Source organism: Protopterus annectens, chromosome 4.part1 (assembly GCF_019279795.1).
Source record: "Protopterus annectens isolate FY-2018-M chromosome 4.part1, PAN1.0, whole genome shotgun sequence".
Classification (NCBI taxonomy): Eukaryota; Metazoa; Chordata; order Ceratodontiformes; family Protopteridae; genus Protopterus; species Protopterus annectens.
Window position 1 is genome coordinate 486,077,467 of NC_056734.1, and position 27,123 is coordinate 486,104,589.

The window sequence follows — 27,123 nt, forward strand, 5'->3', positions numbered from 1 at the left end:
CAGAACTACAGGCACTTATGGCAGTGGAACCTTTCATCATTTTTCATCAGGACAGGGTCTCTTTATGAACTAACCCTACCTTTATGCCAAAAGTAGTATCCAGTGTGGCTTTAAATCAGACCATTCATTTACCCACCTTTTATCCAACCCCCCAGAATAAAGGAGAAAGACTCCTTCACTCTTTGGACATTCACAGACAGCTAGGTTACTATTTAGATAGGATAAAGACCTTCAGAAAAACTGACCAACTCTTTGTATTACTATGCTGCAGGTTCACAAGGAAAGGCCATTTCAAAACAGACCATCTCCAAATGGATAGCACATTGTATCCGCTTTTGCTGCTCGCACCATGGGAAAGCAGTGCCTGTTAATATTAGGTCCCATTTTACCAAGGCTACAGCAACCTCAGCAGCCTTTCTCAGGGGGGTTCCAACCAAGGACTTTCTGGAGGCAGCCACTTGGAGTTCAGTGCATACCTTTACCAAGCACTACCACCTTCCTTTTTACTCAAACTCCAGAGCTGGTTTTGCCACTGCAGTGCTGCAGGACTTCCTAGCTTCACCTAACCCAGTTTAGTACCAGCCACCCATCCATAGCTTTGGGATTCAACCCAAGTGTGATGACTGCAGCAGTATGACACGATGAACATAGTACAGTTTTGTACCTACCATAAATGTAGATGTTCGAGTGTATATACTGCTGCAGTCCAGGTTACCCTCCCATCATCCCCTCTACATACCAGGGTGTTAGTTATAGCTCCATATTGATCAGTCAGTTGGATGCATGTCTATATGGTGTATTTGCTAATAGTTAGTCCTATTGTTTATCTTCTAAGGAATTTGTGCATAGCTTCTTGTTTTGCCTTCCTAGTTGGGGGCACCTGACATCTGGGGCAAGAGAAACTGAAGAAAATGGCGTCGGCTGCCTCTTTTATACCCCTGTCGCACTGACATCAGGGAAGAAGTGACGACAGCTGATGCCAGACCAAGGCTTTGGGATTCGGCCGACTGTGGGGACCGCCTGACGACAGGATAACCCAAGTGTGATGACTGCAGCAGTATATACACTCGAACATCTACATTTATGGTAGGTACAAAACTACTTTCCTGCCATGGTGTCAGTCTCTTCTGACAAACTTTCCAAGCTGTTGTCTGCTTCCAAACTTTTGCCTTCTGATAAGAATACTAGGGTAATGGAGAGGATTGGTAAGAAGGTTTATATTGCTTCTACTTCGGCCTTTAGGGCTATTATCAGACCCACTTGACCAGGTATGTGCTGACCTTGATTGTTTAGGCTTTTCAAGTTATTTCTGACCTCCCTGACTCTGAGGATAAAGCTTCTGCCTTATCTATTTTAAGTTTTGTTTCTCAAGTGGCACACCACTCTATCAAGTGTAGCTTTGATGCTGCTGATGCCTGCTTCAGGGCTGTGGCTTTAGGGTCTGCCATGAGGCATTATTCTTGGCTTTCTCTCCAGTCTTTGCCTGAGGACATTAAAGCCAAGCTGTTGGATTGCTGCTTTGGATAATACTCATCTTTTTGGGACTACTGCTGCTGACCTGTTTAAATCTCTTCAAGAGAATGGCAAAGCCTTGGAGGACCTTAAACATATGTCTCTCCTATCCCCAAGCTCCAGAGGAATAATCCTTCTAGATATGCTTTTGTCCTTAGGCAACCCTGCCAGGCCTCCAAGGGCAGGAAGAGTGGTAGGTGAGCCTCTGCTGCTATGGGTTCTGAGACTTCTGTGGCCCAGAAGCCTCCTTTATCTGATAAGCCTGCTTCTCTTTGGCAACCTCCCCCCCTTAGACCAGTTTCATTTGTTCCTTTGGCTTTCCCTTTGTCTTCCAAATTGGCTTCTCATCACTTCAGACTCTTGGGTTCTTTCTGTCATCCATCAGGATTCCTTAATGGTATGGGAGTCTCTCCTTCTTTTATCAGGGATTCCTTAATCTCTTCTAGAGCAACTTCGTCATTTCCCGGCGGTCCTAGTGTCCCTGGGAACCAAGGAACCATTCATCCTTTTCCCTCTTCCCAAGTGGGTAATGGTTTTTATTCCAGGATGTTCCTGGTTCCTCGAATGGAGGGCACTTTGAGACCTCTTCAGGATCTCTCCAGGGCAAGATCCCCTTTTTGTATACTTACTGTTCAAACCCTGTTTCCCCTTTTACTACCCCAGGCTTTTCTCATATCTTTGGATCTGAAGGTTGCTTACCTTCTTATCCTTATTCACTCTCTCTTTAGGACGTTTTTACGTTTCTCTGTTTCTTCCTTTCATTTTCAGTTCTCTGCTTTGCCCTTTGACCTTCTTTACTGCCCCAAAGGCATTCACAAAATGCCTAGCTCCTGTGATTGCTTTCTGCAGGCTCCAAGGCATTCAAATTTTTCTTTATGTAGACAACCTATTGCTTCAGGCACCTTCTTCCAGTAGCCTGTTGTAGGATCTGGAGTTCACCATCTCTATTCTTCCAAGTCTGGGGATCACTATCAACTTCCAAAAGTCCTTCCTGACTCCCTCTCAGGATTATGTGTACCTGGGATTCAGGATTCAGACAGTGCCAATGTTTGGCCTTTCTTCCAACTCCAAAATGTTCTCATTGACCACCTTTTTTCAATCTCTTCTTCCTCTGACTGCCATTCCTGTCAGAGTGTTTCTAGGGGCCCTGTGATTCATGGCCTTTTCTATCGTAGTGCTCCTTCTTGCCGGACTGCATATGTGGAAGCTTTAATGGTACCGCAAGTCTGTTTGACTGCAGTATTTCCCCTCTCCGGATTTCAGTGCATCTCTCTTATCTTGTCAAAAGAATGAATTAGAGTGGTGAATTCAACAGTTTACTGTCAACCCAGGCCTGCTCTTTCAGCATCAAGTCCCTTCTCAAGAACTGTTGACAGGTGTCTCAAGGGGTGGGGGTCTTCATGTGGTCACTTGAAAGTTCAGGGTCTCTGCCCCTCATCAGAAGTCAGACCATATCAACATCAAAGAGATGAGAGCTTTGATTCTGGCCCTTCAAACTTTTCGCTTCATGTTCCCTCCAGGCCTATTGAAGGTGTATTGGGAGGTGGCTGTCAGCTATCAGTTAACTCTTCAGGCAGTTTACATTCCTTCAGAGCACAATATAGTGTCAGATTCCCTGAGTAAGTCTAAAACACAGGCTTTCGAATGGTTGTTTCACAGAGACGTGTTTCTGGACATTGTTCATCATTGGGGTATTCCTTAGGTAGATGTTTTTGCCTCCCCTCTAAACAGACACCTCCCTCTCTTCTGTTCCAGTTTGCCATGCCATCTGACATGAAGATGGATGCTCTTTCTTTTTCTTGGAAGGGGATGTTTCTTTGTTTTTCTTCCTTTTCTTCTGCTTCCAAGAGTCCTACAGAAGATTCAGCTGGGCTTCCCAGAAAAAATTGCTAGTGACTCCCTTTCGGCCAGGACAGCACCAGTTCCCCCTCTTAATGCATCTGGACAGGGGAATTCATCACAAGTTACCTCATCGGTTGAACCTTCTCACACAGGATGAGGGGTCTCTCATCCACCCTCACTTGTCCACTGTTTAACTGACACTGTGGGTGATGGTTTTTGTTTTTTTTTTAAACAAGAAACATCTTTATTAAACCATCACGAATGACATAAGCAGTCATACATTTATGTAAATGAAAACAAGCCACACCAACACAATCCTAGTTGCAAACATTTTACATCACAAACCATACTGACACACTCCCAGTTGCAAACATTATACATCACTTACAATCTATCCAGTCATTTTCAGTCAAACATTATTGCCTTCTTTTAAACCTCATTCTTCTCTTGTATCTATTGTTCCCAAAATTCCCATTTTTTCCTATCTAGTTTGCTCCTACCTTTTTCTAAACATCTCAATTCCAGTCGTTTTATCTCTGTTACTATATGTACTATTTGTAATACAGTTGGTTTAGATTTTGATTTCCATTTTCTTATAATTGCTTTTTTGGCAGCAATCATAATTAGACAGCGCGAGGCCTTGCCATGTCTAGGCAATTCTGATTCTATATCAAAGCTCAGAAAAATCATCTCCCTCTTCGTATTAATCTGCTCACCCAGCATCTCCCAACAGTGCATCCTGCAGGGAATCCTTAAAGTCCGCCAACTCACTGCACTGCCAGAAAATATGTTCCCAATTACCTCTTCCTTCCCGTCACACCTCCAACATTTGCTATCTACCTGAGGAAGAATTATCTGGAGTCTACTTAGGGTATAAAAATATGTATGTAAACATTTCCAAGTAAAAATCCTAAGTCTTGTAGTTTTTGTTGCTTATTTGGGAGACATACATTTCTCCTCCCATTGTTTCTTTGTGAATGGCTTATCTAATCTCTCTTCCCAATAATTTCTAACCTCATCTGATTAATTTTTATAGTTATCGTGCAGTCTTTTATATGCTGTAGTAATTATTCCTTTTTAATGGCAGCTTCTGTTCTAGATTCTACTAAAGACTCTACCAGTGCTGGTCTTTCATTTAGGGCCCCCCTATTTCTTTCTCTTTGCATATACTCTGATAACAATCCTTGATAGGGAAGGCAATCTCTAACCTACAGTCAAAATAAATTCTTGGCGTCTTCCCATTCTATCGTCTTTCCCTCTCTAGTTATTTGCTCCCGATACCTTGTTTCCTTTGTCAGTTTTCTCCAATAAATTGCAGTCCCCTCTTGCTTATTGTCTATATCCCTAATTGCGGTCAGTAATCTCCATTCCCATGTTGGCTTAGTTGTTAGGATATTTTCTGCTACTTTGTGGATATAATATTCTGTATGATTATTGTTATTCTCCTTAAAGGCCTACATCCAAAATCCCAGTCCCCCCTGTTTCAACATCATCCCTTTCCACTTTGAATTATAGTTTTCTGCTTGCGCTATGTGTAGGAGCCTTAACTGTGTAGGTCTGAAATGCCCATTCAAATTGGGTAATCCCAATCTGCCCTGTTCTGCTTTATCCCACTTGACTCTTGCTGCCTTCCCCTCCCAGATAAAGTCGTTCAGCTCTTTAGTAATTGTTATCCACAACTTCTCCTCTGGTTGATAAAAATATGCCTGATCTGTGTATAAGACTAAAGGGACTTAAAAATATTTTGACTTTTTGCATCTTAGTATCCGTATTCATATAACAAAGCTTCCATTTTTTTCAGTTTTTGTTTTATCTTTTGTTTAATCTCTTGCCATATATCCTTAGTTTCCACACCAGAATAATTTTTAATCCATTCTCCCAAATTCTTCATTTTATCATTTCCCCCATAAATAAGGATATTGCTGAACCAATTTGTGTGTAGGTACATAATTTACAACTATTGCCTTTGTTTTACCTTCATTAATTTTGTATCCCGAAAAGATCTGAAACTGTCTCAAAATGTTCCACAACACTGTAATATTTCTTTCTGGTTTTGTCAGGTGTAAAATAATATCTTCAAACACAGCCAGCTTTAATTGACTACCATACCAATTATATCCTTGAATTTTCTGAGTCCCTTATTTTCTTTGCCAGTGGTTCTAAATGTAATGTAAATAACAAAGGGGAAAGAGGACACCCTTGCCTAGTTCCTCTGCTCAAGCAGAAATGATCAGAATATACCACACTCTCTTTAATTTTCACCTCCGATCCCTCATATATCCTCCTAATCAACCTTATGTATATATATTTTTTCAGGAAATGCAAATGCTTCCATTGCTCTGCTTATCAAGTCCCAGCTTAGTCTGTCAAATGCTTTCTCTGCACCAAGACCCACCAACAACAATGGTATTTTCTAACATTCTAGTTCCCTCAGGATTATCAATGTCATGTTAATGTTGGCAAATGTTTGCCTCCCCTCCACAAAACCACATAGATCCATATCTATCAATGTTGACATTGCTTTTGTCATTCTTTTAGCCATTATAGACAGAAACACATTATAATCATGGTTTACTATTGAAATGGGCCTGTATGAAGCTGGGTCCGGTGGATCTTTATCCTCTTCAGGTATAACAGCTATCACTACTTTCTTCCAGGATGTTGGTACTTCCTCTCCTCTTAAAATACTGTTAAACCATTCCAAATCTTTATCAGTTTTTTCCGTTCTAGTTTCCACACTTCCACAGGAATACCATCTGTTCCTGGAGATTTTCCTGTAGATTGGCTGTGCATCACAATTTTTATCTCCTCTCCTCCTGTCCTGATTAGTAATTGAGCCTTATCTGCCTCTAACTTTGGCATATTTAATTCTTCCACAAACATTTCCATTTGTATCTTTTCTTGATCTCCATATTTCTTTGCTTTTTACAGAATTTCATAGAATTTCTGAAATATTTCTAATACCTGTACAGGATCTCTTATTACCTTCATTGTTATAGGCTCCCTAAGCTTGGCGGCAGTCCTTTCTACTTTCTGTTGCCTGAGTTGTTGTGCTAAAAGTTTTTGGGCTCTAGTGTTATCAAAAACAGTTGCTTAACAGCAATTTTTCTAAAGTCTTGCATATTATCGAGGTAATCCCTTATTTTCTGCTTAGCATTCTGTAGTTGATCCTCCTCTTGTTCTGTGAGATTCCCCCCACTCTGTAATACTTTAACATTTGTAGGTCCCTCTAAATTGGTCTCGTTAGTTCTTAACCATAGCTCCCTTTTTTTTATTTCTCCCCTATTTTTAAACTCCACCTTGATTTTGTCCCACTCCCTAGCTAAATTTTCAGAAGAAATTTCTATCCTCTCTAATAGCCCCTGAATAGTCTCCACTACCCATTCCTTAAATTCCCCCCTCTTAAACAGATAGGTAAGAAAGCGTCAGTGTCTTATTTTTTTATTTCATTAGCCTGTGCTTTTATTTTAGCTATTATCGACGCATGATCTGAAATAGTTATTAGGTGCATATCAAGAGCTTCAATTTAAATACACATGATCCTGTGAAATTTAAATTCTGTCTAGCCTAGCCCAATTTTTATATCTTGGGGCTGGATATGTAAATTCACTCTGAATTCGTATTACTGAATTCACATCTTCCATGCCAAATATATATTCATAAATTTATTCACAAATCTACCCTCCTTTATTATACTTTCTTTCTTCTGCTCAGAGGATTTCTGAGCTCCAGACACTTATGGCCATTCCTCTTTTTTTTTTTTTTTTTTTTTTTTTTACAGAGACAGGGTGTCCCTTCATACTAATCTTTCTTTTATGCCCAAGCTAGTAAATGAGTTGTCCTTGAATCAGTCCGTACAACTCGCTTCCTTTTTCCCTTCTCAATCTGCTAATTAGATGGTCTTGCATAACTTGGATTTGCACAGATAGCTTGGGTACGTTTTGGATAAAACTAAGGCCATAATGTAATTCTGGCCAGCTTTTTGTTTCCTTTCATCCCAGGACATTGGGTTTGACGGTTTCTAAACAAACCATCTCCTCCTGGATGTCTAAGGCCAGTTCTTTTTGTTGTTATTTTCATGGCAAACCTTTGTCTAGTTCTGTTAGAGATTGTTCCACTGTTGCTATTGTCTGTACTGGTGCTTTCTTCAAGGGGTTGGACACCAGTTCATCATTGAAGCTGCTAATTGCTCCTAAGTGGATACCTTTACTAAGAATTATATGTTGGATATGGTTTCTAGGGCCAGAGCAGAGTGTTCTTGAACCATTTTGTATGGGTTTGTTGTGGGCTCTTCTCAGCCTTCCACCCCCCATTCTGTTTCTTGAGCTTTTTCATACTCTCTCTATAGTAAAGAATACTGTAACAGTGATACAGAAGAACATAGTACAGTTGTGTAAAATCTTGCCATAACAGTAGATGTCCTCCACTTCACTGTTGCAGTATTTACTCCCTCCCTGCAACTTCTTTTTGGTTTGGATCCCCTTCTGGCTGAGGGTCTCCCCTTTTTCTTCTGCATTTTCTCCTTCTGGATGTGAATGGACTCCTTTGTTCTATGAAGACTGTTTTCTACTGGGGCAATTCAGTTCTGGGTAAACTGCATCTGTATGTCAGTTTTATGCCCTACATCGTGTGTGAGGAGCATATGTGTGATGTATAGTGCATACAAGATCATAAGGCTTTGGTTAACTGACTGAATATCTGGCTGCCTGGGTGGGAGATTCCTATAGTAAACAGTACTGCAAGAGTGAAGAGAAGGATATCCACTGTTATGGTAAGATTTTATACAACTGTACTTTATTTCAGCTCATTCATTTCATTATTAAATTGTACCCATGCTGGAACTCCCACTCCTAAAACCTTTAAAACTGTGCATGAGGGCCATTGTCTTGACCCAACAACATCAGGAATTTAATTACTTGCAAATATAAAGCTTAATGTCATAATGACGCCTTTAATTTTCTGTTATCATATAGTTTAAGTTTCTGGAAGCTTAAAAAAGTAATCAGTATGTCATGCTGATGGCATTTTATTGCTGGAAAGGATCTGTTCCATCACTGGATAATCGTTTTCCAGGAACTAAATATATTTGCACGGTCTGATAACTATTTTGATACGAGTTACAGTACACCACAACAGCACTTGCTCAATCTGAATTGACATACCTGGCCTAAACAGAAGACTGTGCTCTTTGCTTGTCTGAGCTACTCTCAGACGTGACTCATAAATTCTGTTTAACATTTCTTTTCTCATTTGATTAAACTCAGTGAACATATCTGCTCACAGTAACAGACCAGTGATGCAGCTTCCACTGTAAGTGTACAAGGTAAGGCGTCTTTGAGACTGTTACTTCTGTTGAGACCATCCTTTCATGGAAACTTGCTTTAAAGGCTTAATTTCTGGATCTTCCTCTGTAAACTTTTGAAGTTCTCTGAGCTTTTGGTTCTGTCATGGGTAAATTACAATAAATTAACGCCTTGTTCATCTCCAGTAAGATCCTCATTTTACTCTTGCAGATATGAGTGACAGTTTATATCTTGTATGTGTTTTGATCCCTCAATTTATAAGTATTGCATATTGTATTTTTGAAAATGTAAGCACAATCTTATTTTGTGTAATCTTAGTGGTGATTTATGCACCAGTTTCTTAAAGGTACAGTGTAATGACTTAGAATCACTTTACCTTGAACCTGTTTGCCATAAATTTACTGGTAAAAATTCCTGTAGTAGGCGTGCTTTTTTGACTTCCTGGTGTTTCTGTACTTTACTGGTGTTTTCTTTTTCTTTTGTTTAGCTGTAGCCATAGTGTTGGAATGCATAGCTTGCCTTTTGTGTTATATAGCTATGTTTGCTGTTATTTCGCAGATCCCTTTGCATTCTTGCTTTGTATCATGAGGTAACTCTTGTATCTCATGTGACCTGTCTGGATTGCTTGCAGTTGTCTACTGTTCTGTATATTTTACCTCTACAGTTTTCATTGCCATGCTGTCCATAATCTAATACCACAGTGTCTTGGGTATTACCTGAGTGGTTACTGCTACAGAATCTGTTCAGGTAATCCTCTCATTATAGTTCAGTTTCAAACTGTTGTAACTGAGGTAAAATAAAAGTAAAATAAACTGTTTCAAACATATAGTTTACCAGACTTGTCCACAACAAACAAGACAGCACTTTCCCTACTTTCTCTGGCTGGAAGAACAAGTAAATTTGTGTGGCACCTTGGCCAGATTTTTCAGTTTGCATTAAAGCCCCTCCTTGGATTTTTCTGAAAACAGACTGCAGACCTTTTGCGACTAACTCCATCCAGAAAAGCAAACAAGCAGATAAATACATCTAGGTAGTGGAAGTGGTCTGGTTCAGTTTTGTGTAATTCTTTAGATATAGTCTCTCAGACCTCAGAATAAGCTGGGGAATTTAAACTCCTAGAGGTAACGTTGAACGATTGGGGGGGACTGATAGGAAAGGGGGCACTTTCAGGAGAAAGCAAGGTGAGTAGTTTTGCTGCAGGCATCATTGTTGGGACCAGTGTTTATTAGCATGTTTGTTTGAGACATAGACATTGCATATAAGATCACACTAACTGTGAATGCCACAGAAGTAAAAGCTGTAAAAAGTGATGGTAGAAAGTTTGTCTAGAGATATGGAGAAAGTAACTAGATTAGCTGATAATAAGCAGCTGAGATATAATGGTCATAAGTACAAAATGCTGCATTCAGGAGTCATTAGAAATATGCTAAGATGAGTGGAACTAGTTCCGATTAGACAGGAAAATTATGTGGGAAGCATGATGTTAGCATTACTAGATCTGTGTGTGCAGTACAATATATTGGTCAGCAACTTAAGCCAGCATGATGTCTGGGTACAAAGAAATTTAAGTCATAGTGAAGGTTCAAATGGTAATTTAGGGTATGGAAAAACTGCACTATAAGTAGAGATTGGAAGGACGAAGCCTGTTTTCATTGGAGACTGGGAGAGGTGGGGGACATGATTTTGGTCCCTACAAGCTTGAACGGAGGCTTTAATGAAGAAAGTGATGGAGTGCAAAAGAGGACACAGACAGTGAATAAAGGGAATCAATTTACAACATTAGAAAGTTGGATTTGGGAACACTTTTTTTCAATGAGTTTAGTTGAATGGATTCTGGAGAGTGATCTAAAATAGGTTTTCAAGGAATCTTTGAAGAAATGGAAAAAGAGATGTAATAGGATACTGTGGAAGACAGCTGCAAAATGCTAGCTACAACAAATAAACAAGATGCCAGATGGTCTCCTTCTGCTGTCATTAATTTTTGCCTATTTGAGTGTCCGTGTTGTTAATTAAGTACTAACATGTTTTATTTATTAGATATTGTTTTCATTAAGTTTATAAAACAAAAATACTTAAATCTGCATTAAGTCAGAGTATGCAATTGTTTTCCTGTTTGTAGGAGGCTCTTTTTTGGAGTAAATGAAATTGATGTAAAAGTGCCCTCTTCTTTCAAACTCCTTGTGAAAGAGGTAAGCTATAACTTATCTTTATCTAACTACTAATTTACATAGTACATTTCTGTGTTGTGTCAGCTGTGCAGTATAGTAATAGAGTTTACTACCCTAAATCTTCTCTACACTCTTTTGAGATGCTATGCGAATGCCGCTAATGATGAAGTAATCTTACTTTCATTCTACATATTATAGACATGTTATGATTAAAAATGTATGTTTGAGTAAGAAGCTGTCATAGAATGTTAGTGTAGAATTTTATGTCTGACTGTGACAACTTTGTCCACCCATTTCTCCCTTTACTAAACAAGCCACAAGTCCTAGTTAACCAAAAGCTGATTTCTCCCTTACTCTGTTTAATTTTGCCAACTGTTTTGGGTTTTTAATACCATGAAAGGAATGGACCCCATTCCTAAGTCAAGGTATAATTTAAGTTCATGAAATTACTTGTTTCAATCTTTGATGTTAGCCAAAAGTGGTCTTTGCAGCTCCCACAATGTTCCCAGAATTGAATCCTCCTCCAGTTGATATGGAGTTACATGTAGCTGTAACATATGTAAGCATGGCTGTAGATTTTTTTTTTTTAAACAAACAGCACTCGAAAGGATAAATGCCTCATTGAATGAAAAGAAGCTTAAATAAAATAATCCATCAATGTATAAAATGAAGCAAACACATAGAAGGATCATAAAAGTAAACTTCAAGCACGTTTATTAAAACAAACCCAGTGCACAAGAACAGGTAAGCGCTTTCACAGTTAGCTTCATCAGACCAAAATATTGCACATTCCATAACCACGTTTAAATAAGCAACCTGGCCAATCAAACTGCATGATGAAAGTCACATGATAAAAAAAATATCACATGATAAAAAGCATTGGGTTGTACCGTAAACGCATATTGAGTATAATATAAAACATGAGTTTATAACTAACTTTCACCATGAAAGCAAAAATGCAAATAACAAAAAACATTCTATGACAAAGAATTAAAAAAAAAAATATATATATATATATATATATATATATATATATGTGTGTGTATATATATATATATATATATATATACATATATATATATATATATATATATATATATAAAATCATAAAACCATCAATTAAAAAGTCATTACACTTTTAAGCTGCTAGATTTCAATACAGGTTTAAGGGAGGCTTTTTCATTTAAGCCTTTCCCCCTATCTGCCCTAAGTTGAATAACCCATCTCTCCTTTACAGTCAGTGCAGTTCCTGATATCACCTTCTCTTATACTAGGAAAGGTAAGGTGAATGCCCCAAAAATGAAAGGTATGACTAACCCCTTCTTGTATAACATGCTTAGATTGGGCATTGCTGCTAGAACCTATCCTTATGTTATATAGATGTTCCCTAATCCTGCCTTTGAACATCCTGTCTGTTTTACCCACATAATAGGAGGCACACACTACACAATAAGCGAGGTAAACCACATGCTGGGTAAGGCAGTTAGCAGATACCTTAAACATACTTTTACAACCCATATCCGGGTGAGTAAAGAAACCACTATTACCAATGTTGTTGCAATAATTGCACATACCACATGGCCTAGTGCAAAAATTCTTAACCATTGGCATGAGAGCATCCTTCCGTCTACACAGGATTCTTTTCACATTCATTTTATTTTTAAACAAAAATGTAGGTGTGTCTCCTATAATCCCTCTAATAACTGAATCTGTAGTGAGGATGTCCCAGTGCTTCCTGACTATGTCCATGATGAAATTAATGTCAGTGGTATAGTACAAGGGTACTTTACTTTATTAACAAGCTCATTGACCTTACTGTGATCTGCAGTCCCACCTCCAGTAGAAAAATAAGGATGGGCCCTACTTCTTTGCTGATCAGGTATCTCATTCAAAATGGTGTCAACTTCCCCAGGGTGGTAACCCCTGGCTAAAAGCCTAGCTTTCAAATTAACTAACTCAGAGTAAAAGCCATAACGGGAGGCATTCAATCTAGACACCCTCATACCTTGTCCTTTTACCACATTCTTAAAGACAAATTGAGGGTCCGTGCTACATCTATGAAGTAAAGTATTTCTGTAGCATGGTTTGCTATGGACACCAGTACTGACCATCCCATTTTCCAGCCTGTATACAAAAACATCTAGAGAGGCTATCGAAATGGGAGAAAAGGACATGGTAAATTTCAAATAGTTTGTTGCCCCATTAATCTGTTCATAGAAGGTTACCAACTGGTCCTTACTCCCTGTCCAAATAAAAAACAAATTGTCCACAAAGCACTGATTTCAAGGGGGATTAGTTTGTGGTTGGATCTAACCAGGGAGGAGTTAACTATTGGTGTAGAGCAGCGGTCACCCATGTTAGTAATGACCAGGTCAAGGATGTTGCTACCTCTAGTGGGGGTAAGAGCGAGCTGGTCCAGGGCATTTGAATTAATGAATTCCAGGAAGCTTTGGCAAGTGTATTGGTACATGAGTAGTTTTCCCAGTTAATGGAGGAGTAGTTGAAGTCGCCCAGTATGAGAGTGGTAGGTTAGACCCTAATATTCTCCAATGTGTTTAGGAACGTGGAGTGTGAGTCTTGGGACATTGTTGGAGACCTATAGCAGGCTATGACCTGAATCGCTGTCTTATCAAAATCAAAGCTGCACCTGAAGTATCTCTGATGCATTATGTTGGGCTACCAGTCTGGAGGTGTGCGCATCCTTTATGAATATGGAAACACCACCGCCTTTGGAGCTTCGGTCCAAGTTCTGGGGCCAAAAGGTGTGGAACGAGTTATAGCCTGGTAGTGCAGGAGTGTTTTCTGCTGCCTTGAACCAGGTCTCTGTTACAGCACAAATGACGATGTTCTCCATTTTAAGGAGTGCTTCAAGCGAGTGCATTTTCAGATTTAGACTTCTAGCATTGAGCAGCATGACCTTCAGATTGCATTTGTTTGTAGCTGTTATGGTGGTAATTTGGTCTTTGGAACACTGCTTAAAAAAGGCACTATAGGGGTGGCAAGAGCCTTGGCCAGTATACATCGAGGTCTGTTAATCATGTCATCCCAGGCAGACAGATACTGGATCCCTTTAGAATGACACCAGAAACTTAGCCAGTTGTTGAAATCGATCATTTTCTGCTTGTACTGTGGTATCATTCTGGGTTATGGTAGCATGCTGCTCAGGGCTAGGGTCTTACCCACCTGGGCTACATAATCCGAGAGCGCCTCCATGTCTGTCTTCATGTAGTCCAGGGAGGTACATCTCGGGTCATTCACGTCCACATGTACAGTGACAGAGTCATATTTGTACCTATTGTTGAGGGACCTGAGTGCGTACATTAAGTTGGCAGATCCTGGCGCCTCCCAGGCAGCTGACTGTTACTTTCTCCTTATTCAACCTAGTGAGTGGGACATCAGTGTGCCTCACTATCGAGTCACCTATGACTAGTGTGTTGGGCATCTATTCATAATAACAGGATTACCTTTATCAGCTGGTCTAATAATTATGGTGTTTTCATTTTGGAATTGTGACAGAGCTTTCCTTTGTTTCCAACTTAAATTCGGCTTCCTATTATTACGCGAAGCATGAGTACTCCTTGAATCATACAAATCATTTTCCACACATTTGTTAAAGGCATCAACTAAAGGATGTGAACTAGGCATATAAGTGCTTGGTCTTCTAAAAAACAAACCATCACCTAATGAAGTATTGTCAAATTCAAATGTCAACAATACATTCCTGCTGAATAGTTTAACGTCAAGTAAAGTGTCAGTAACATCACTTTTCCTAGTAGGAATAAATGCAGGGCCCTTCTCCAATACCGATGTGTCATCAGTAGTTAGGGCACGATCAGGAAATATTCCAAATCAATTGGTCCCCATTCTGTTCCACATTTTCTTCAAAATTTGGCCCGAGTTCCTCTCTATTGAATATTTCTGTTATCCACGACTCAGTGAACGTGTCCTGCCTTTCCCTTTGTTCACACTGATGGGTAAAGAGAAGGTTGGAGAGGAAACATTACTTTGGGCCATGGTATCTTTGTGAGGAATACGTATTGTCGAGGGGGTCATTTTCCTTCTAACATCATTTCCAAGGGAGAGTGATTGAGTAGGCCTACTAGCATTGACAACATTCACATTAGATGTAGATGGGTGTGGAGAGACAGAGGTTCATTCCCCACTAACTACCTCTGGAATCATTTGTGCTATTGTTAACTTCTGGCATGCTACGATTTGAATCAACCACTTCAGCATTCTTAGTACCATGGTCATTATGTGGCCATGTAAAAACATGCCCCCTCTTAAAAGGCCTTTAATCCACGGGCCTTAGTGGACCATAAAAATAAACTAGTTTTGCTAAGTTTATTACAGACTTCCTTTTCTGAGTCTTTATCTTTAGCTTAAACCTCCAAGAGATTAGAGAAGCAGCCCAGAAAGCATCCGTTGGACCCTTCCAGATCCTACACTCCTAGCTCTGATCCTACTCTTGAACATTCTGTCAAGAGGTCTAAAAGATCAGATCCAAGTTCTTCGGATCCAAAGACTAAACCTTTGGATCTGACACTATCCACATAATCGGATCTGACACACTCAGAACTGAAGAAACGCCCTAGGACCTGTTATGCAACATCTCTAGATCCTGTTCCTTTTCGTCTTCCATCTCCCTTCCTAGAGAGATGCCGTCATTCTAGAACCCCTTCAGTGGTCTCTTCTTATAGGAATCTGACACAAACAAATGTGGATAGAATGATGAGGAAATTTCTCTCCGCACAAATTCAGATGGGAGTTATCTTGGTTAAGAACACTTCAGATCCGGGGACCTTCACCAGTTCTACTACACCTGTTTTGGCTCCTTCTATGATCTGACCTTCAGCTTCGGAGCTCCTGGATCCGATACTTCCAGAACCGTCTATGTCTGATCCGAAGTTTTTTGTATCATCTTCTCCAATGCAGAGCTGGATGACTCTTGGAGCCGTAGAGCCATTGCCTGAGCCGAGGTGTTGAAATCAACTCTGAAGTTGTCAGAGCAGTCTCTGCTCCTCTGAGCCTTGGCTTTGGACAGCTCTGCTTGGGCTTGGGTAGGCTGCTTTGGTTCAGAAGGAGCTAACAGTCCGGAAACATGTCTTCTCGGCACAGTCGATTTCCTCCTTCCCTGGGCATTTTGACTTTGAGGTAGTGGAGAGAGTGTTCTCTTCTTCTAGAGGAAGGTTGATTCTCCTACCTCTAGCCTGTCTCCCCAGTCTCATAAGTCTTTGTACCTGGAGCTTTGACGCAGTACTCCACAGGGCCAGCCAGTCCAAAGTCTGCAGACTACCCAGCAGGGTGTATTCATATCTTCAGATACTTCCCTGGAACATCCTAATGAAGAAGTCCCTAGGAAGAGAAAGTGCAAGAGGAAGCACTTAAACTCTCCTCAAGAGTCTGTCAGAGAAGAAACCAATTTTGATGAGGGGAAGTCTCCCCAAGATCATCACCTGATGACGTGTCCTTTGGAAACATCCTGGAGGTTTTCAAGCAAAGGGATGGTTGGTCTACTGATAACTCTTCCCAAGAGGAATCTTTATTCCTAGAAGCCTTTGGGTCTGGCCAATCTACCTCCTGGGTGACTCCACCCACCAATAAGCTCATTAGTTTGATCTCTAGGCAGGTGTGGAAGGAACCTGACTCTTTTGAGCTGATCCCCAAGAAACCAGACAGGATCCTGGCACCACCAAAAGGAAGAGAATTTTGGAGCAAAGGAGTACCAGTAGATGCCATGGTCATAGCAAAAGCCACTAAAAAAGAACTCACAGAACAGAGTTCATCTGTCCATCCCCCTAACAGGAAGTTGGACAGATTTGGGAAGCATATATATGCTTCAGCGACTTTTGCACTCAGGTCGCTGAATTATTTGACACACTTCAGCAGACTTCAGAGGGATTTGATTAAAGAACTGGCCAAATTTCTGTCTGGGACCATCACTTCTGAGGCAGAAAGTTCAATTGCCTCACAGTTGACTACCTTACAGTCCATTTCATATTCGTCCTTGAGGCTTATTTCACATGCAGCTGAAGGTACCTCAAGGGAGGCAGGTTCAGGAATTTCCATTAGGAGACCTGCTTGGATGCACCTGTGTGATTTTGCAAAGCCCTTAAAGTCCTCCTCCATCACTGCTCTCTTTGATGAAAGGTTTTTTTTTGTCCCCAAGGTTAGACACACGGTCCAGGTGTGATCAATGTGGTAAGACCCTGTCTGCAGTGGGCATATGTTTTTTGATTCCTCAAAGAACCTTCTGTAGGAATCAATGAGGTGGCCAAAAACTGTGGACAGGAAATCCCATTGTCCTTTCTGTGACACACGTGGAGATTGTTCCCCAGGGGGCAGAGGGGGAGCTCAAATGGAAGATGCCGCCCACACGGCAGAGGAGGCCTGCAGAGTCAAGGATCTAGAAATACTTTCTCTGACTGATCCTATCAGCGCTCCTGAAAGGGGGCCCAATTGTCCACCTTTGGAGGCAGTTTGGAGGTCATGTATCCCTGCACCAGAGAGCTTGGCTAGATATTACAAAATATATATGGGTGCAGAGTATTATTTCCAGAGGTTATAAAATACCCTTTTCTCTCCCTCCCCTTAACAGTGAACAAAATTCCCAGTGTTCCACCCAGCCAGAGGAAAGCAGCAGCACTAGAAATAAAAGAGCTGCTAGAAAGAGTAATCCAAGAACTCCCTTCAGACCAGTAGGAGTGCGGAACTTACTCGGATTCCTTTTAGTGCCAAAGAAAACAGCGAGACTGGAGTCCAATTTTGGATCTCGGCAATATAAACAAATCAGTTCTGTACATAAAGTTCCAGATGGTCACGGTTCAGTCTGTTTTGCCTTTCCTGCCCAAGGACAACTGGTTGTGCTCAGTAGATCTTCAAGATGCATAGTATTACGTAAAAATGAACGGATGATCCAGAAGACGCCTATACTTCCGGCTGGGAGTCTGTCATTACCAATTTAGTGCTCTGCCCTTTGACCTCACCACAGCCCCCAACTTGTTTACTGAATGCATCGCAGTAGTAGCAGCTCACTTGAGACTGGAGGGATTCTGGGTGTGTCCATACTTGGATGACTGGCTCATAACCACTTCTACTAGGCATTTTCTGATAAAAGCAAAAGATTATGTACTCCAACTTTGTTCTCATCTAGAAATTGCCATCAGTCACAACAATTCTCACCTAGAACCATTTCAAATATTAGCGCTTATAGGGGCCTTGTTCAATACAGTATCAGATGTTCTTCGTGTTTCACTGTTGCACTCATCACATTTGGGTTATCCCTGCCAGGGTAGCCCTCAGTTGGCCTGAATACCAGAGGCTTAGTATTTTTGCATAGGTCGCTGTCGCTTCAAGACTGACGTCGGGTCGTCATTAGTATAAAGTAAAGCAGCTGATGCCATTACACCAGTCTTTCTTGCTGAGGAGCCTGAAGCAGAAACAGTTCGCACAAGTGTCGGTCAGCTGCTACCTGAGTTTTCGTTTTCCGAATTGAAGTTGAAATCTCCCAAAGCTAAGTACCCCGTTGGGGATCCTTTTTTCTTGCTGTAACCGATGTCAGAAAAAGTTAATAATTGTCTCATCTGTGGAAAGCAAGTACCACACCGAGACTTTCATTCTTTCTGCGTCACTTGCTTAGGCCCAGACCACAATGTCCACCACTGTCACTTTTGTGCTTTGTTCAATGCCAGGACTGTACGTCATTTGGCCCTTATTGTAGCTAGATATTTTCGCTTTCAGTACTCAATTTCCAGTATGGCTTCGGTAAGCCATCTGACAGTAGATCTTCCGAAAAAAGATAAGGCTAAAGACAGAGACAGACCGCGCATGTCCAAACCTACCAACGCCACTTCCGTTAAACTAGTAGCCAGTTCTCCGGTCCTCAGTGAGGTGTTTTTGCAGCCCCTGGTGCCCGCTTCTGTGGATTCGCAGGCCGCTACTGAAACCCTTTCTGAGTCCAGTATGCTGGAATACTCTTCATTAACTAAGGATCTTGCGGTTGTCTCTGCCTAGGATGGGTCCGGAGCCGCTGAGCAGGCACTGGCTTCCGAGGAAGTACTTTTCACTACCAATTCTCAACATAAACCGACAACTTCTTTCATTTCTACCGTTCATTCAAAAACTATCGAGTTTCTAAGGCTCAGGGTACGAGCAGCACCCAAGAAACTGACAACCCAATCTCAGGCACCTGCTTCCTTGCCTCAGTCTCAAATGCTTAAAATGGTGGAAGACCTTACAATGGTGAACAGGGGAAGCCAAGCTACCCCTTCCAAAAGAAAAAGAGATTTGTCCCCAGTAATCTTATCTGAACAGGACTCCAATGACTCTGATGCCTTTGAATATGAAGACTTGCAACCCCTCTCTGCTTATGAGGATTCTGATTCAGAGGAATCCATTTCTTCAGCCCATTCCTCCTGTCCTGAATGTTGTGGATGATGTTTTCATGGAATCTAGTTTAACTCCTGACACCCTCCCTCCCTGCTCCCAGGAAACCAGATGGGTATTACAGAGTCCCTGACTCTCACAAATTTCTTTTCAAAAATCCTACTGCTGACCCTGAGGTTATCTCCCAAGGGCCTAAAGGAATTAAAGCAACTTCAGCTAAGAATCCCACCCCCTCAGATAGGGATTCCCGAGAATTAGACAGATGGGGTAAAAAAGTATACACCTCTGCTACTCTTGCTATTAGAGCACTAAATTGTTAGTTCCATATGCTAAAATTTCAGCAGCATACCATGGAACTCCTAAAAAAAATATATCAACTTTTCCTGCTTCTGCAGAAAATAAAAACCTGCAAGACGTAATGCATTCTGCAAGTCAAGTAACTAAGCACACCTTACACTGTGGTTTTGATGCCCTAGAAGCATCTTGCAGGGCAGCAGTCACTGGTTCTGTACTTAGAAGACATGCTTGACTTGAGGAACAGCCCTTGCCAGACCATGTCAAATCTAAACTATTGGATGCATCCTTGCACAAAGACAACTTATTTGCCATCAAGGCAGAGGAGGTTTTAAAAAAGATGGAAGAAAAAAGCTAAATCTATGCATACAGTTAAGGATTTCCTGCAGGTCCAGCCACCCAGGTTCAGTAGGCATTGCCCCTCCAAGCACTGGTCTTTTCCAGCCCCCTCCAGTTCAGTTCAGCCCAGACCCCAAGGAAGCAGACCCCCCCCCCCGACAACAGCCACAGAGAATGCAGAGATCAAGGCAATGGAGTACCTTCACTTCAAAACCAGGGAGTGCAAAGCCACGCCCTCGTGGTAAGAACTCACAATGACTCTCCTCTTCCACCCCCTTCCTCTGCCCACATGCACTTGTCCCTGGGAGGAAAATTCTCCTTCCACTCAAGCATCTGGGCCACCATTACTAACGACCGCTGGGTCCTCAACATAGTGTCCCAGGGATACAGATTTTCTTTCCACACACTAACAACCCCAAAAGGGTTCCCAGATCTGCCTCCAAACCAGTGGGCAGAGGCCAAAAAGCAAGTCCTTTTCCTGCTCTCCATGAGGGCACTAGAACACGTTCCTGCAGAAGATAGGCCAAGGTTTCTACTCCAGGCTCTTCCTGGTAGCCAGAAAGGAGGCCATCTGGCACCCTAGCCTCGATTTATCCATTCTAAACACCTTCCTGGTGATAACAAAATTCAAAATGCTCACCCTCCAACAACTACTAGCTATGCTATCCAAAGATGCTTGGCTAATCACCCTAGACCTAAAAAAGGCCTACCTACACATCCCAATCAGGGAATCATGCAGGAATTATCTACGTTTCAGGGCAGGATCTCTGCACTTTCAGTTATCTGTGCTTCCCTTTGGCTTATCTACTGCTCCCAGAGTTTTCACAAAATGCTTGACCCCCACTATTGCTTTTTGAAGACTCAGAAATATTAAAATTTACTCATACTTAGACTGCCTAATTCGGGCAGACAGTCAGGAAAAGCTACTCAAGCACCTGGCCTTTGTAAAGGACCTACTGACCTCCCTAGGGTACACTAGCAATGAAAAGAAATACAAACTATTACCCACCCCAAAAATTACATTCCTGGGAGCAAGCCTGGACATGGCATCCCGGATGGTATTCCTTGCAACAGAAAAGCAAACTTGCCTGACAGCCTACTTCTCTCAACTAGCCACCAGACCCCAGTTATCCGCAAGGAAAATCCTGCAAGCTCTGGGGTTCATGGCTTCTTGCATTCTACTCATTCCATATGCAAGACTGCATATGATGAAACTTCAGTGGTACTTAAACAGCCTTTGGTGTCAACACTCTCAATACCTGGATTCTCTTATACTAATGATACCTTGTCTAAGGAAAGATTTCCTTTGGTGGGCAGCAGCATCCTACCACAACAAGGGACTACCTTTCTCACCACCCCATGCTGTCCTGACCCTCACCACAGACGCATCAGATTATGCCTGGGGTGCACACCTGAATGGCAGGTGCATACAGGGCCAATGGAGCCCACATCAGATACATCTGCACTTCAGCCAAAAAGAGATGTTAGCTGTCCAGCACGCATTGACAGCTTTCAGACCCATTCTCTCCCCAGGGGCTCTACTGATCAAAACAGACAATACCACAGTGATGTGGTTTATCAACAAGCAAGGAGGGACACACTCCTACCCTCTATGCAGAGTCGCCATGACCATTTGGCACACAGCCTCAGCCATGCATCTACACCTGTTAGCATAATTGCTGCCAGGCTCTCTCAACTCTCTGGCAGACAACTTAAGCAGAAATCCTGTGGGACCCACACAAGTGGCAGCTAAACCAAAGAACCTTCACCCTTATAACTCAGAAATGGGGCACCCCGAAGGTCAACCTCTTTGCTTCCCACTCCAATCATCAGCTCAGCAAGTTCTGCACCAGGGAGCCTCACTACAGGGCCTGGAAAGAGGATGCTCTATCCTTCCAGTGGGTCAACCTCTCTGTCTCTGCATTTCCTCCCACTACCTCTCATTACCAGGGCACTGCTCAAAATAAGTGAGGAAAAACCAAGGACAATCCTGATTGCCCCAGAATGGCCACTCCAGCACTGGTACCCTCTGCTGTGCAGCCTGTCTCCTCTGCCACCATGGTATCTCCCTCAGATCCCAACACTCCTGACCCAGAGGGAAGGAGAATTCATGCATCCCCAATTGCAGACCCTCAGTTTGGCAGCCTGGCTTATTCCCTAACTACTGTACAAGCTGCCAATCTCAGTAAACAGGTCCCTAGATGTTATACGTGAGGCCAGGCGCCCTAGCACGAGAAAGTCTTATGCTGATAAATGGATAAGGTTCTGCACCTGGATCCAGGCTAAGGGAGCCGATATGGCACAGCCCTCCCTCCCTCTCTTCCTGGATTACCTAGCTGACCTACTACACAGTGGTCTAGCCTTTTCATCTATTAAAATTCATGCCTCTGCTATCTCTGCTCATTTCAGCACCGAGCAACCTCTTTTCTCACACCCTCTCATCAAACAGTTCCTAAGAGGGACTATCAGCTTGAGGCCACTCAGAAGAGCACCTACCCCAGCTTGGGACCTAAACTTTGTGTTGGAGAAACACACCCTGCCCCCCTTTGAACCAGCAGCTTCAGCGGAGTTAAAGTTTCTCTCATGGAAGACAACCTTGCTTCTGGCCATCAGTTCAGCAAGAAGAGTATCTGAGCTACAAGCACTAATGGCTGTAGAGCCCTTCAGCATTTTCCATGCTGATAGGGTCTCCCTTAGGACTAACCCATCCTTCATGCCAGAAGTGGTGTCCAGTGTGGCTGACAACCAATCCATTCATTTGCCCACATTTTTCCCAAACCCACAAAACAAGGGGGAAAGAATACTGCACTCTCTAGATGCGCACAGACAGCTCAGATTCTATCTGGGCAGGGCTAAATCACTCAGAAACGTTGATCAGTTGTTAGTCAACTTTGCTGCAGGAGCAGAGGGCAAAGCCATATCCAAACAAACCATTTCCAAATGGATAGCACACTGCATCCATTTCTGCTACAAGCAACACAGGAAACCTCCCCCTAAGGGGGGGGGGGGGGTCAGGACTCACTCTACCAGAGCAATCTCCACCTCTACAGCATTCCTCAGAGGAGTCCCCAACAGGGACATCCTGGAAGCTGCAACGTGGACATCTGTTTTACCTTCACCAAGCATTACCACATGCCTATCTTCTCCAAATCCAGTGTAGGCTTTGCCACTGCAGACTTGCAGGGCATCCCTAGCCCAGCCCTCAGTCTTCTTCACTGCCTCCTCCTTTTTCCTCAGCTTTGGGAATCAACCCAAATGCAATGACTGCAACAGTGAAACACGAAGAACATAGTATAAGTGTGTACACTTACCATAAATGTAGATGTTCAAGTGTATCCACTGTTGCAGTCCTGGTTTCCCTCTCTTTCTCTCTCTCACTCTCATTACAAGGAACTTTTTGGTATTTACTTTCTACTGGTTGGGTTCTTCCACCATATCCTGGCTCCCACTTGGGGGCTTCTGACAGTTGGGGCAAGAAAAACTGATGTAATGGCGTTGGCTGCCTTACTTTATACTACTGACGACCTGACGTCAGTCCTGAAGCAGCAACAACTGATGCAAAAATACTAAGCCTCTGGTATTCGGGCTGGCTGAGGGCTACATTGGCAGGGATAACCCAAATGTGATGACTGCAACAGTGAATACACTCGAACATCTACATTTATGGTAAGTGTACATAACTGTACTTTCTCAGCCTCCCTTTCCTTACCAAGGGTGCAAACTATTTGATTTCAAGTCAAAAAGATAATTCAAAATTCTTCTGTATTAATTTGATTGATTCTACAAGTCTTGGGGTCAATGTCCGCTGCTGTAGGTCTGGTTTTATTAGCAAGATATCAAGTGAGAATTCTTCAGTGGACCCTATCAACTCAATGATCTGTTCTATACCAACCTATGTCTACCCAGATCAGAATAACTCAGTCATGCAAAAAGTACCTTTTCTGGTGGATTTACTCAGATCAGATATTACAAGGCAGTTCCTTTATTCTTCCCCACCCCAAAGCCATAGTGACCATGTTGGGTGGAGGGGGTGGGGGGACTTCTTGGGAAAAAATGTCCAAGGCACCCGGTCCCCTGAGGAGGCAAACATGCATATCAATGTCCTCGAAATGAGAGCAATGCAGCCTTTCAAGACTTTCTCCCTACCTGGACTATTGCGATTCAGATGGACAATATGTCAGTGGTATGATGCATAAAAAAACAAGGAGGAACCAGATCTTACCCCTTGTCTTGAGACATTCTGAGAGTGTGGCATTGGGCGATCTCATCCAGTCATTTTCTGATAGCAACACATGTCCTTGGGAAATTCACTGATAGTAGACAAGTTGAGCAGGTCCATTTTATTGCCTCATGAGTGGTGTCTCAGTATGAAAGAGGCGGTAAAGATATTTCGCCAATGGGCCCATCCTTGATGCTACCTCTTTGTGTTACCCCCTCACTAATTGCAGCAGGTTCTTTGCCCTGATTCCCCTATCGGGAAGCACAGAGGGATGCTCTCCTTCATGATTGCCCCCCCCAATCTCCTTTACGCATACCCCCAACACCTCTAATCCCCAAGTTTCTCCAGAAAACATATCAGTTGAAGAGCGCAGTCATCCTCATTGCACCTTATTGGTCTCGTCAGATTTTGTTCCCCTTTCTGTGGCCTCATCTAGTTCACCCGCCCTGGATTCTGGATCCAATTCCAGACCTCCTGCCTCATCTGAAAAGCATGGTTTACATGGACATTTCAGGCCTAAAGTTGAACACATGATTTCTCCACTTCCATTAATAGCCAGACAACCAAGGCTCTCCTTCCCTGTACATCGCATTCTCTTGTCTTCCCATAAACCTTCCACTAGAAAAATTTAGAGAAGCAAATGGAATAGATTTGCTTTTTGGGCAGAACAAAGAGACATTGACCCTTTTTCAGCACCAGTACCTAAAGTGTTGAATTTTTGGGTACAGTATTTAATGAAGGGGAAAACTCCTTGAATGTCAAGGTTCAATTATAAGGGTAAATAATTCCTCCTTAGCTTCTTCAAAACATGGTAAGGATTTATAAGGAGAACTTTTCTTCTTAGACCCCCTTTTAAAGATCCAACTCCGCCATGGGATTTGAACTTAATATTACAAGATGTAACTCAGTCTCCATTTGAACCATCAGCAAAGTGTGAACTAAACGTTTTAACCTGGAAGACTATCTTTTTAATAGCTACAACCTCTGCTTAGAGAGTCCCTGAACTTCAAGCCCTATCTTCTAAGCCTCCTTATTTAACATTCCATAAAGATAGAGTAGCATTATGAACCAGCCCATCCTTCCTTCCTTAATGTTGTGTCAGACTCCAACATCAATCGGTCAATTAATCTTTCAGTTTTCTTAAAAGATTTCACAAACAAAGAATATCTTACATTTGTTTAATGTTCAAAGACAGTTGTATTTCTATTTACATAGAATAAAAATTTGAGAAAAACAGATCAATTTGTTTCTTTTGTGGAATCAAACTTGGGCAAACCAGTTACCAAAGTAACTCAAGCCAAATGGTTAATAGATTGCATTTCCTTTGTCTACAACAAATTAGGTGTGTCTTTGTTAAAACATTTAAGAGCCCATTCAGCCAGGTGCATGGCAACTTCATCAGTATTTTTCTCCAGGTCTTCCATGAATGATATTTGTGCGGCTGCAATCTGGGCTAATCCTCATGCATGTATTACTCATCAAAAATTGGATCTGATCTCGAGGGGAAGAACAGCCTTTGGCTCAACAGTGCTCAGGAATATTCTTCCTTGAAGTCCTCCTGGTATTCAGGTAGCTGGGGGCTCAGTCCCACTTGTTGATGAACGAATGAAAATTGACAACATCAGATAAAGAAGTTATATCACCATAATGTTCCATCTGTGTTGTCCATTTTGATTCTTCAACTCCCCTCCCTCCGACCCTCTACCATTTGGTTTGTGACTTTTGAAAGGATGAGAAGATACTAAGGGGCCAGTGTTCCTGACTTTGAGCTCCAGATATTGGTTGCTCACGTTATAATTGTTTCTAATTTTCTATGAAGCTTAAGGACCAGAAAACGAGAACCGAGGTATGGTAAGGGACTAGAGCCTGATGGTTAAGGGAGGAGCTCGAGAGTTTCCAGTATCCATGAGCTGTAAAAAGTGGTCTAGTGGGATCCAAACCCACTTGTTGAGGAGGAATGAAAATAGACAACACAGATGGAACATTATGGTGAGTAGATAACTTCTTTTTTTTCTCTTTTTTAATTTCTCCATTCTTCTTCTTCTTTCGGCTTTTTCCCGGTTAGGGGTCGCCACAGCGGATCACCTTGTCCGCTCATGATTGGCAGTGAAGTTTTATGGTGTTGAGTTGCCAGCCCGGCGCCCAACCTTCCACAGAAGGCGCACACATTCACACACTCACACCTAGGGCCAATTTAGAGTGTCCAATCCACCTGCAGCATGTCTTTGGGATGTTACTAATCCTATTTTCTTTTTTCCCCCCTTTGCTTTTTTTTTTATATTGTGAAATTTTCCATATCTGGGTGCCTTTGCCTTTATTGCTCTTCAAATATCTTTGGTGCTTTTTTTTTTTGTTTTTTTGTATTGATTAGTTTAACTTTCTCATTTACATTAATATTCCACCATTTCAGATCTTTTCCTCCATGTCTGTATTTTTTCAAATGTCTCCTGCTCCAAACATTTCGCCTTAATTTGGGGACTCATTGTTCCATCATGCTGTGACATTACCTTTGTCACATTTTTTACACTGAATCCTTTAGTTGACATGAACTCTAATAAGAATTATCTCATGTCTGTCCTATGCACTCTTTAAATACAGTTAATGTTTTTGATGCTGTTGCCTTTTCAGGAAGGTTGTCCGTCATCCCTCCTATTCCTGTACACTATCCCCTTTGTGAGAGTCTCATTCACAAATAATTGTATTGGATTACATGTATTTTTCCATTTGTTGAATCATTCTTTTTCTTTGTAAGTTAGCTTCCCATAATCTTTAATCCTGCTTGTTTGGCCTTTTTCCTATTCCCTGTTAACTCCTCCCCTTTTCTGCCTTGAACAGTTTCTTTACTTTATTCCAGCTGGGCTGGTAGGATTTTTTTTTTTATTTTGAATGATACATTGTGCTTCTTCCAGTTTGCATAGAAGGTTGTTGGCATTTTAAAACTTGCTAGCTGGAAAATGTTTTTGTTTTTTGCATTTTTTTTTATGTTGCATGTATGTTGTCCATCCCATATTCTGTCTAAATATTTGTGTTCTTAACTCCCCATAGTTAAATTTGTTCGAAT

At 41.8% G+C, this 27,123-nt stretch overlaps 1 protein-coding gene across 1 annotated transcript in view; it reads left to right on the top strand.

Annotated features, from left to right (window-relative positions):
• Positions 1-27,123, top strand: part of ATP13A3 (ATPase 13A3) — a 2,707,264-nt gene that overhangs the window by 646,732 nt on the left and 2,033,409 nt on the right. The window contains exon 8 of the mRNA XM_044070296.1: positions 10,777-10,846. Coding sequence (XP_043926231.1) covers positions 10,777-10,846 — 70 coding nt within the window. The remainder of the gene's footprint in view (positions 1-10,776; positions 10,847-27,123) is intronic.